Source organism: Lipotes vexillifer, unplaced genomic scaffold, assembly GCF_000442215.2.
Source record: "Lipotes vexillifer unplaced genomic scaffold, Lipotes_vexillifer_v1.1 scaffold447, whole genome shotgun sequence".
Taxonomy (NCBI): domain Eukaryota; kingdom Metazoa; phylum Chordata; class Mammalia; order Artiodactyla; family Lipotidae; genus Lipotes; species Lipotes vexillifer.
Window position 1 is genome coordinate 252,425 of NW_006786302.1, and position 13,122 is coordinate 265,546.

The 13,122-nt window shown below is 44.6% G+C and overlaps 1 protein-coding gene across 1 annotated transcript; it reads right to left on the reverse strand.

Moving 5' to 3' along the window:
- Positions 1–11,338: 11,338 nt before the first annotated feature.
- TXNDC2 (thioredoxin domain containing 2) lies at positions 11,339–13,122 on the reverse strand. Its single transcript, XM_007458453.1, has 2 exons — positions 13,038–13,122; positions 11,339–12,711 (listed from the first exon to the last, which is right to left on the reverse strand). Exons 1-2 carry the CDS (start codon positions 13,120–13,122, stop codon positions 11,339–11,341), a joined length of 1,458 nt encoding a protein of 485 aa, XP_007458515.1.

Below are 13,122 nucleotides of genomic sequence, written 5' to 3' on the forward strand. Positions count from 1 at the left end.
CAGTGTAGTAAATGATGCTTTGTCCCTGATTGTACATTCTCTTTTATGATGTGGATGTGTGGCCGTAAGGGGCCAACTGTAAGGCACCCTTAAGCCAGGACTCTGAGGTGAGGAAAGGCTGAGGGGCACACACAGGTGGCATTTCAGATCTCCGGTATCCATGTCAGCTGAGACTGGCCCAACAACCCTAGGAAAGTCTGGGTACCTCCTTCTCCCCATCGTATAGTGACCCTAGTCAATGGCCAGAGGTCCCTCTGGGCAGTCCTGAGGGAATCGCACAGTGTTTCTTTCCTTCCTCCTGGGGACTTAGCCATCTCTTCCACCAGCGGATTCTGAACTGAGCACAGGAACGTGGCTTTTTATTGGGGCAGCTCCCCTCGGCTAACTGCTCGTCTGTTCCCGCACGTACCCTTTCACCCATCCAGGGTGAAGTCCCAGAGATGCCTTCTGTTCGAACACCACCTTGCAATCTCCTATTTTCCTATAGCTTTGTTTGCCTTCCAATGAATGTGTTAATGAACACTTATAGGTCATCTTTCCGAATGGATAAAGAAGATGTGGTACATATATACAATGGAACACTACTCAGCCATAAAAAAGAATAAAATAATGTCATTTGCAGCAACATGGATGGACCTAGAGATTATCATACTAAGTGAAGTAAGTCAGACAGAGAAAGACGAACTCCATATGATATCACTTATATGTGGAATCTAAAATATGACACAAATGAACTTATCTACGAAACAGACTCTCAGACATAGAGGACAAACGTGTTGTTGCCAAGGGGGAGGGGAGGTGAGGGAGGGAAGGGTTGGGAGTTTGGGATGAGCAGATGCAAACTATTATATATACGATGGATAAATAACAATGTCCTACTGTATAGCACAGGGAACTATATTTGATATTCTGTGGTAAACCATAATGGAAAAGAATATACATACATATATATATATAAATGAACCACTTTGCTGTACAGCAGAAATTAATACATTCTAAATCAACTATACTTGAATAAAATTAATTTTTTAAAAAACCTTAAAATCTCCTTGTCAAAAAAAAAATATTCATAGGTCATCTTTCACGTGTGATCCAGGATATTGACCAGCCTTTGTTCAGAAAACTGGTGTAAAGAAAGAGAAATGCAGTAAAACACACAATTGTTTTTTGCATGCAATGGTTTATAGATTATGAAAAAAATAACAAATATGTCCATGCTACCTGATCCTATGATGATTGAAAAAATTAAAATATGTGTGTGAATAATATTCTCATCACTGGACAGAATACAAACTTCTAAGGCCATTAAAGAAAACATCATATTAGAAATGCTTATTACATATACATTGCCCTTAAATGTATCCTAACACTGACCTATCATTGCTATTTTATGTTTATACATCTTTTGCACAAATATTTTATTCATTAGTGTATTAGTTTCCTGTGGCTGCAGCAACAAATTACCACTAAGTGTTGCTTGAAACAACAGATGTTTATTCTCCCCGAGCTCTGGAGGCCAGAAGTCCAAAATCAAGGTGTGGGCAGGGCTGCACTCCCTCTGGAGATTCTAGAGCAGAATCTGTTCTTTAATTCTTTCAACTTCCAGTGGCTGCTGGCAGTCCTTGCCTTGGGGCCCTATCACTCCAGTCTCTGCCACCATCTTCACATGGTCTTCTCCTCTGTCTATGTGTGCGTGTGTGTGCGTGTGCGTGTGTGTGCGTGTGCGTGTGTGTGCGTGTGTGTGCGTGCGCGCGCGTTGAGTCTTCTTTTACCTCTCTCGCATAAGGCCACTGTGAAGGCCTTTAGGGTTCACCCAGATGATCCAGGGTTATCTCGTCATTTCAAGATTCTTAACTTAATCGCAACTGCAAACACTCTTTTTCCAAATAAGGTAACATTTACAGGTTCCTGGGGTTGGGAGCTAATGTCTTTGGAGCCACCATTCAGTCCACTAGAGTTGATACTAATAAACTTCACATCAGCTTACGAATTTGGTTAAAATCGTCTCTGACAAATAACCCAACGTAGAGAAATGTAATAACATGAAGAGGTGACAATGTAATTACCACTAATTGAAAATATAAAAGACATTCAATCAACAGATTGTTTTACATAATGTGAAAATTATTTCCCTGATTCTAATTCCCTTAACAAAATAACTGAGGCATAGTGAAAAATAGTATTTACCTAAATTATGTGTAAATTTGCCAGTGACTATTATACATATCCACGTGTCTCTCTTTTCTTTAAATAATAGGGTTGAAAATTATCAAAAGCTGAAGTACATAGGATGCCCAAGGCAGACTCAGACCCCAGAGCTCATTCTTTTTCCCCACACATTAGTAAACTATGTTTTGTCTTTAATCAAGGGACAGCAAAGACAGCAAACCCCATTACAGGATTAAACATCTTGTATTTCAGATGGACTTTTTGGCCACCCATCCTATTACTTAATTTAGAGTGAGATTGGTAAACATAATCTAGTTACAGCCACCAGTTTCTCAAATTTTCATAAGCAATACAATTTCAGATTTCTGGTGTAGCCCCATGATCTACTTAAGAAATCGTAAGTGTAAGTGCAATAGCCAGGGCAGCACTCAAATGCCAAGATCTTGTCCACCCTGACTACGGCCCTTGAAACCAGGGTGACCCACCTCTGCACCATACCTGTGCCCCACTCATCCCTGGTTGTCCCAGGTGACAACCTCCTCCCCTTCCCACCCCTTGCCCCGTCATCTTCCCTGAGCACATCTTGTTCCCATGTCCGGTAACCAGGTTCTGACTTTTTTACCCACAGATCTCACCCTTATGGCTTCAGAAACTTCTGCAGTCCTCTCCCAGTTTCCTGGGTCTCATCTTCACTGCTTCCTTTTCAGCTTGTTGACATCCTCTGCTGCCTGGGATGAGAGAGACCTCTGCTTGCCCTTGACCTTCAGGAACTCTCCATGCCCCTGCTGGTCAGCTCAACTCTTCCCTCCTGGAGAGGGGACGTTTGGACATGTTTCACTTGAACTGTTGGAAAGGCATCGAATCTCCATCCAAGAGAATAAACAAGGGTTATCAAGATCTCACATTTAAGCAAGTCAATGAGGTAGAGAAGAATCCTGAGAATCAGAAATCAATTTATTAATTTTCATTAGAAACAGAGTTTTTGGTATCCCATGTACCTGTAAACAGTTTTCCCAGAGGACGGCCTGTGGTTTCCAAATATTCACCTCATTCAAAACAGTTTCTCTGTCAGTTCTGAATAGAGCTCATTTCTGACGTATGCACCCATCTTTCTGCCTTCAATCTGAATATCAACCATAAACATGTTTAGTGTCTGAACCACACATAATAAATCTTGGCCCCTTTCTTTTTAAAGCGCACAAGGAAAGAATCGGTACCATGGATGGGGCTTGAAGAGGAGACACAGTGGCAGCTGGTATGCAACATATACATCTACCCATTTTATTTTAGCATATTTACATCTATAGACATATATGAATGTAGCAATCCAAAATAAAGTGGGATTATAATTTCGCTTTGTAAATGCTTTTTTAAAAACCTCAGATGCAAAAGCAGAGATTATTTGAAAGTAATCATCTTTATCATACGAGTGATTTTGCCCTCAGAGGGAGAGATCAAATTATTTAAGGGGATGAACACGGGGAAGAGCTCACCCGAATCCACTAATGTTGAATCGTTTCACGGAGAGGCTGCTCCAGTTCCAGTCATTTGTTTGTCCGCGAGAGCACGACAACACACTATAGCCTGGCCCTTGTTAACTGGCATGATTTAAAGGAAATCTTCTTTAAAGCCGTCTCTGGGAGGCGGCTAGCCTCTTCTGCCATTTCTGCACTGAGAATCATTAGCTGACTGGTGATTTCCTCCAAGTTGTCCTAATGTCCCTGAAAGATATTGATCTATGAGTCATTAGACCTGCATTTAGCTTTGCCTTTCAAAGACCAAGGGGCACGGAGAGAGAAGCAGCCCTTTCTGTCCACCCTCCTCAAGCCCCACCAGTAAGTGGTCTCCGAAGGCCAGAGACGCCCGGGGTGCTTAGTGAAAGCAGCAATCAAGTCCACAGACACCTTCGATGCCAGAACAACCCTGCTCCTCTCCGAGCTTCCCACGCCAGATCTCACTCTTGCTTGAAGTCGCCATCTTAACCTAAAAGAAGATGACTCAACACGTGAGCATAAAAGCACTACACTTCCTATCAATAGGCGACAGAATGATCACATTTTCTTTCAGTTTTCACAATTCATCTTCTTCTGTTTCAATCACTGCCTTTTTACCAACCTTAACTTCATGTGTACCGCTTTCAATTTTTTTTCATATTCACGTCAATCATTTTCTTCCATTCTAGAATTTGAAAAAATCCTGATTTTCCTAAACCGTGAAGCTTTATCTGGATCCATGCTATGCTGATCCCAGTGTGTGTCATTGTTGCCCTGGTTGACACTTTTCACCACGGGTGTTAAAGGATCTCCTGATTAAAGGGTCACTATTATTTCAGAATTTGCAGTCATCTTCTCCTTGTACTTTTTGGTTTATTTTGTTTTTTAGTTAACTTCTATCTCCATAGAATGCACCATTTCACAGTTCCCTTGCAAGATCTTAAAAACCTGCCCCAAATCACAATGGAATTCTCTAAGCAACAATATACCACATCGTTTCCATATTTGCTAAGTATAATTTATTTGAACATTTCTGCCTCAAAAAGACAAACGTGTTGAGCATCCAAGGAACAGTCTGTATAGATCCTCACTATGAAATCAAATTGCTCATACTTACAGAAAAATAAATTTCTAAAGCATCACTTAGACCCCAAAACTGTCTTACCTTGTTCATATCCTTTGCATCTTTCTGAGTATCTAGTTGCTAAGTGTTTCATGCTGTCTTTGGATTCATATTCCGTATGCCATCTTTGGCGAAACTCAAGTGTTACCATAAGATAATTTGTCATTTGAATAAGGCACGGAGTGTACTGATTTCTAAGTCCTATAGATACAGACTTAAGGAAATCAGACTGGATTACAATGAAATGAGAAGGGGTGTTTGAAAGGCACTGGGTAAGTGCACAGCATCTTCTTATCAGGTTGGGAATTGATTGACGCTGACCACATTCTTGGTGTAGCCCTTGGTCCAAGGCAGTGTGTCCAACGTCATCGCCATCCCCTGCAGAAGACACGCTAGTCTGCCCAGCACCTCTTCCCTCCTCCCCCTGCCCCCGTGGTCCTGCTTAGCTTTGATGCTTTCATGGCACTGACCCAGGACTGCAAGGTCTCCCCCAAGTACTCAGGATGGTGCAGGGATTGGCATGTGACTAGACAGTCAAAGTCTTCCCAGGGACTTTGATTTGAGTTATTAGGGAACAGGCTCACTTTTTATCTGTGTTCACAAGCCAGCGAAGCAAGCGATGCTAAAATCAACACGAGCAGCAGAGCCAAGAGGTGGAGGACATCAGGTCCTGATGCTGTTGTTTGAACGCCCACACCCACCTGAAGCAGTTTGTCCCTCTAGAATCTTCACTTTCAAGATCCAGTACTCCCTCCATTTTCGCTGGAGCAGGTTTGAGTTAGGTTTCCGTCACTTGCCACCAAAAAGCGAATATATCACCTACCCCACGACACCCAAGATCACCAAGGCAGTTCGTCTCCAAAAGAACTGCTACTGATTTAGTCTATGACTATCTGTCCTGTAAAGCCGGGAAGGCCCAGAGTGCACAACTGGAATACAGAACCTGCGGTTAAGTTCAGCATTCAAAGACTCCACCAGAGCATCCGTGACCTTGGGCCAGTGTGCTCACTCCCCTTTGCTTTGTCCTTCCAAATTTTGTATTTCCCAGCAGTTTCTAAGCAACTGGGGTCTCCAAAGTACTCTATTAATTCTTTGTTTGTTTGCTTTTTCTTCTATTATAAGTAAGGGGAAAAAAATAGAATGAAAGAAAAAATATCCATACAGAGAGAGCCAATGACAACACTTTATGCTTTTTATTCCATTTTCAAATAAAATAGGGATCATCCTGTTCTTCGTATTTGGACCTTTTTATTCTCTTGTTTCCATTTTTCATTTCTGAGTGCATTTGCAAGAGCAGAGTCCTGCTTTCCCGGTCCCCATATGTCTTATAAGCATTGACTGGGGGAAGGAAGGCCCTCTGTCTAGCCAGACCCTTAGGAGGCATGTAACCCAGACCCCACAGCCTGCTCCAGGAGGACTCCGGCCTGTAGCCCTTGTTAAAGCAACTAAACAAGGGGCCCATTAGACAGAAGTGGCTCCAGGGCTTTGGTGGCCTCTGCAAGCCAACCAAAACCAAAGCCTGAGATGCCTCAAGGGTAAGAACTTGAAACCTGAGGATCACAGCCAACCAGGCTTCAGGCTGCAGCAGTCCAACCATTTCCTTGCTTTGCTTCCCCACCTTCTCCGTGTCAGTCTTTCCCCAGCTCTTGTCGGCTGAGCCCCCCTAACCATTAACGGTTTGGCGCTGCCCAACTGGAATCAGTTTCTTTTTTGTTTTGTTTTGTTTTTGCAATACACGGACCTCTCACTGTTGTGGCCTCTCCCGTTGTGGAGCACAGGCTCCAGACACGCAGGCTCAGCGGCCATGGCTCACGGGCCCAGCCGCTCCGCGGCATGTGGGATCTTCCCGGACCGGGGCACGAACCTGCGTCCCCTGCATCGGCAGGCGGACCCTCAACGGTTGCGCCACCAGGGTAAGCCCTGGAATCAGTTTTTGCTCAAATAAACTCTTAAAAATTGTAATATGCCTCAGTTTATCTTTTAACAGCCTGTAACTCTGATTCAGCAATGTACCCATTTTCTTATTCCAGGTAGGTCTTCAGGGCCAGGTTGAGAGAGAGGGGATGAAGGAAGGATGTTCCATAGACAATGTGAAGCCCAGTGGTTAGGACTCTGCTCTTCTACTGCAGGGGGTGTGGGTTCCCTCCCTGGTCGGGGAACTAAGATCCCGCGTGCCGCGTGGTGTGGCTAAAAAATAAGAACAACAAAATAATGTGAAGTCCTAACTCCACTGGAAAAGAAGCAGCCTCGCGTGTCATAGGGATGGGTAGGAAGAGGTTCCTGCAGGGGAGAGGTCCTTGTGGGATTCAGCAATTCAGTCCCAAAGGAGAGATTCTGTCGTGGAAGTGTGTTTGTTACAGCAGTTGTGCTCTGGATTATCAGAGGATTTAGGGGCATGCTAGTGGGCATTCAAGCTAGTGGGGAGATCTCAGGGGAGACTGGACCCACCCAAGCCCAAGCCTCTTGTGTGGCCCGTGTGGCCCTCTCTCCCTGGCGGTGGTATTCTAAACGGAGTCTCTGAGACTTAGGGAGGAAAGGCTGCTAGGAGGGACCCAAATCTAGGATAAGACCACCCTGTGGGCTAGGGCTTGGGGTTTCTGGAAAGGAGGGTGGAGATTAGAGAAAGGTGATGCTATGCCGGAGAGCAGATGTCCTGAATTGAGGAAGCACGTTCGGGATGGGAGCTTATGGGGGCTGGACTTGAACTGTGGATGGCTGGACGGTTTTCCTTTAACTATGGGGAGAGATTCCTAGGCCCCGGCCCATAGCTACTGAATCTGATTTCTTGAGAACAGAGGCCTAGGTATCTGAGTGTCTAACAGCACCGCATGTGGTTCTATGACCACTAGTTTGAGAAATGCTGATTTAACATGACCCTGACCACACTTAGTTCACTCCCCCTCCTCCTGCGTGGGGAGCAGAAAGGAGTGAGAGGGCCACGTACCACAAAAAAGAAAATAAATAAAATAAAATATTGACTATTATGTCATATATCTGGCAAATATTTTTTCAGTTTTTGTTTCTTGTGTTTATATTTTGGAATAGGAACTTTTTTTTTTTTTTTTTTTTTTTTGGGGGCGGGGAGCCTCTCACTGTTGTGGCCTCTCCCGTTGCAGAGCACAGGCTCCGGACGCGCAGGCTCAGCGGCCATGGCTCACGGGCCCAGCCGCTCCGTGGCATGTGGGATCCTCCCGGACCGGGGCACGAACCCGTGTCCCCTGCATTGGCAGGCGGACTCTCAACCACTGCGCCCCCAGGGAAGCCCCATGATTCTTTCTTAATCAGGAAAATGGAATTTCCATACTCGAGCTTTCTGAGTGCAGAGAACATACCTTCGTCCTGGCTGCTGTTTGACTATTATCCAGTCAAGAGAAATGGTGCTGAGGGTGGGTGGTTTGAGGAGCACAGACCGATTCTCTGATAGTTTAGCGTTTCTCCCCGGATCAGACTAGATCATCGAGAGCCACACGTTCGCTGCCACTGTCTTGGCCTCGGAACTGCCCTCCCAGAGCTGTGCGTTGCCCTCCTCCCTTAACTACATTAGGAATAATATAAAATCACCTGCAGAATCTATCACAATTTTTTTAAGGATTTTTTTTAGGTCATTGTCCGTGTCATCACTTGGTAACCTGAGTATGAAGAAAGACCTATGATAGAAACGTTTTCAATACTAAGGTCCCAGGAAAAGCAGCTGGTGTAACTCACTAATGTTGGATTTCAGGGTCTCTGGTCCTTCACATCGCTGGGGCCTCACCAAGTTGTCCAAACAGGCTTTGGTAACGGAGGGGTTGGGTTAACCCACTGAAGCATGGGCCTAAATAGCTAAGCAGATATAGAGTCATGTTAAAAGGCTTGGGACTTCCCTGGCGGTCCAGTGGTTAGGACTCTGCATGAGCTTCCACTGTAGGGGGCACAGGTTTGATCCCTGGTCAGGGAACCAAGATCCTGCAAGCTGCCCAGCACAGCAAAAAAAAAAAAAAAAAAAAAAAAAAAAAAAACAGACTTGCTCAACATGGAAAATAGGAAAAAATCCAAGTAAAAAAGTCAGAGGAAGGTCTATCAGAGGAAAAGAACAGATGGGCTATATGAATCATAAGTAAAAGTCCTTTTATATGAAAATACAAAAGCTACATGCTTGTGCACCTTGAATCCAGGATTCTTTCATTGAAAAGTGCTTTCTGATGACAGCTTTGGCTTCTATGAAAGATTATTACCAGGATTAGTCAGATGAAAATTGTTTCTGAATTGAATGTAAAAAAACATTGTCAAGAACCTCATCCATTATTCAATGTCTCAAACTTAAGGTCCCAGATGAAAATTTTCATTCTGAAATTCAGTTGTGGGAAAGCTCTGACTCCTTTTTCCAATTCCGATGTTTGCTCCTTTCCGGTAACGATATCTGGGTATCACTGAGTTTCCCTTTTCTCCCCACACCCCCTCATTGCTAAGAAGCTCGGAACAAAAGTTGCCACTCAATCAGGGAGTGAAACCCGCCCTCAGATATATTATTGACATATTATTTATTTTTATGCTTCTAATTTCCCCATATTAGTTTATTAACCTTAACATTAATACTTTTTGCAGGTCATACTGAATCCTTCTGGAAAAAAAAAGACTGGGTATGTATGGTATTTTGGGTTTTGGGGGGGGTTATTTTTATTTTTTAATTGATTCAATCATTGATTTATAATATTTCAAGTGAACAGGAAAGTGATTCAGTTATACATATATATCTATTCTTTTTCAGATTCTTTTCCTCTATAGGTTATTACAAGATGTTGAATCTAGTTCCTTGTGCTATACAGTAGCATGTATGGTATTTTGTTTGCTGTTGTTAGTTGTTTTAACCCTCAAACGAGGTCCATGATTGACACATCAAGGAGAGTCAGGGTCGTCACGCAATGGAAGTTGCTGGCACCATCCCACTCCTGCAGCTAAGGAGGGATCACAACTCAACCAGGTAAATGCAGAAGCCAGCCAGTTTCCTCACCAGAGCCGGAGAACGCATGCCCCATCCAACGGAGCAAGCTGCCACTCAGCCCCTAAGGTTAGAGCAGTTTCTTGAGGTCATGCACGCCTGGATTGCCAGATTTTACAATTTTTCATGAAAAGCTACAATTCAAGATTTTAAAGGGAATCCTGGGTTTTGCCATGTGGACAATTGGTTCAAATGCTTTTTTTTTTTTTTTTTTTTGCGGTACGCGGGCCTCTCACTGTTGTGGCCTCTCCCATTACGGAGCACAGGCTCAGGACGCGCAGGCTCAGTGGCCATGGCTCAAGGGCCTAGCCGCTCTGTGGCATGTGGGATCTTCCCAGACCGGGGCACGAACCCGTGTCCCCTGCATCGGCAGGTGGACTCTCAACCACTGCGCCACCAGGGAAGACCTCAAATTCTTTAAAACATTCTAGATCAGCAGAAGATAAGACAGTGGCTGACAGGGAATGGGGGGAAAGGCAGAGTTGTCATTCAGTGGGTATAAAATTAGTTATCCAGGATGAATACATTCTAGAGATTTGCTGGACAGCATAGTGTCTGTAGTTAATATGCTATAGTGCACTTAAAATGTGTTAAGAGGGTAGATCTCATGCAAAGTGTTCTTAACACACACACACCAAGGAAAGGGACACACAGGGAAAGTTGTGGAAACAGATGATGGGTAGGTTTATTACCTCAATGGTGGTGATGGTATCACGTGTGTATGCATATGTCCAAACTCACCAAACTGTATATATTAAATATATGCATATATATGCAATATATATGTGTATATACACACACACACTCTGAGACATCTGAGAACAGGTATCAGAAACCCAGTTACCAGGATGACAAAGCAGGAACTCTGCTACTAGGTTGCTGATGTCATAATGGCACCAAGGATCACACTAATTTAAACTTGAACCATAAAGCTCTTGGTCTGAGAAAACCAGAAGTTTTGAGCTGTCTCAGATTTTGTGAGCCTGGATCAGTAGAAAGAAGCCTGAACTTGAAATCTGGAAACATGGCCTTGGTCTCAGCTCTGATACCAAAGAATCCCCTAGATGTTTGTGGAGCCCGTGACATTTCCTGAGGCCTCCATAGCACTTCCCGCACATGAAGGAGGTTAGATATATGTGAATCCTTCCAATTCTTTACTTTCTTATCAGATATCCCAAAGGTATGTGGACATCAGAAATTTCCACTCATCATTAAAACATGTCCTTCTACAGAAGAATTGTCTAAATTTTCAGTGTTGCCACTAGGATTACACGAGCTGAATTTTCAAGAGTGAGTGAAAAAAAAAAAAATCAAGATTAAAAAATAGGGGACAACTGGACTTCCAATATCTCCAAGAAAGGAAATTCTAATATCACACTGTCCCATCAACAAGAACACAGTCACAATAGGCGTTAGGGCTTTGACTGCTTTTTGGAAAGGGTTGAGCTACTATTTCTGATGCACATGCAGGTGCCACTTGGACACACACTTTTGCTACCCCTCATCTTTTTTTTGTAAATAAAAAATGACAAGCTATGAACAGCTGACTGTTCCTAATGCTTTCGGAACACACGATCACTTCAATGCTGTAATGAATGTCTCGAGTTTTTCCTTAAGGGCACCAGAAAATTCGCCCACCTTGTCTTCTTTTTTATAAAACTGAAAGGTTGGGATGCAAACGATATTGCAGTCTTTCGCCAGCCCCTCACACTCATCAGCATCCACTTCCAGGAACATCACATCCTTGTGCTTCATGGACAGGGACCGGAAAAGGGGCTTGATTGACCTGCAAGGCCTGCACCACGTGGCCGAGAAGTCCACAGCCACCAGTCTCTCCCCAGCTTCCTTCAGCGCCACCTCGAAGTCTTCCTTGCTCAGGATCACCTTCACCAGGTCCTCCTCCAGGACCTCCATGGCTTCATCTGCTGACTGCAGGTTGCCTTCTATTGGCTGGATGGTGTCTTCTAAGGACTTGGGGGCATCACCCTCCTTGGCCAGAACGGTTTTGGCTGAGAACTTTGGGGTGTCACACTGCTTGGATAGAATGGTTTGGGCTGAGAGCTTGTGGGTGTGGCCCTGCCTGGGCAAAATGAATTTTGCTGGAAAATTGGGGGTATTGCCCTGCTTGGGTGAGGTATTTTTTTCTGAGGAATTGGGGATGTCAGCCTGCTTGCACAGGATGGTTTTGAGTGGGGAACTGGGGGTGTCACCCTGCTTTGGTGAAATGCTTTTGGCTGGGGAGTTGGGGGTGTCAGCCTGCTTGGGTGGGATGATTTGGGTTGGGGAATTGGGGATGTCAGCCTGCTTGGGTGGAACGATTTTGGCTGGGAAATTGGGGGCGTCAGCCTGCTTGGGTGAAATGATTTTGGCTGGGAAATTGAGAATGTCACCCTGTTTTGGTGGGATGGTTTCTTCTGTTAAATTGAGGGTGTCAGCCTGATCCGGCGGAATGGTTTGGGTTGGGGAATTGGGGATGTCAGCCTGAGTGGGCAGAATGGTTTTGGCTGAGGACTTGGGGGTGTCACCCTCCTTGGACAGAATGGTTTTGGCTGAGAGCTTGAGGGTGTTGCCCTGCTTGCACAGAATGGTTTTGAGGGGGGAATTGAGAATTTCACCCTCTTTTGGCGAGATGATTTTTTCTGGGGACTTGGGAGTGTCACCCTGCTTTGGTGAAACGGTTTGGGTTAAGAAATTGGGGGTGCCAGCCTGCTCGGATGGGGTGGTTTTTGCTGAGGAACTGAGAAAGTCACCCTGCTTGGGCAGGATGTTTTGGGTTGGGGAATTGGGGGTGTCAGCCTGCTTGGGGGGGATAGTTTGGGCTGGGGAGCTGAGGGTGTCACTGCACTGCTCAGGTGGGAGTGTGTCCATGGCCTGTAGGACTTCAGACCACTCCGCAGGTATGTGTTGAACATTGCTGACCTCATGGACAAAGGCCTCCGGGGTGTGTGCTGGGACCAGGAGTGTCACACGGCTGGATAGAACCTGTAATGATGGACTTTCTGAAGAAAAGGGTAAAAAAATAAAAATGTCAAAGAAGAAACAAAAAAATTCTGCTCATCTACTCCAAGGAAGACGGGTGTCATTCTCAGAGCTCATGAATGTAGTCTTATAACAGATGTATTCATTTGCATAATCACATTCAGCAGAAGGCCAAGCAGCATGCGATTACATGTAATCTTCATGTAGGTTTTTTGTTTAACTACAACTTTGTCTGCTTAGTGCAACACTGCAGCCAACCCCCTTAGCACATAGGTCCCCCTTCCCTCCCCCTTACCTGTAGCCTCACCTTCATTCATGTCTGCTTGATTGACTGGCCTCATTTCTGGTTCTTCCGGGGCTCCAGCTTCATCACTTTCCAT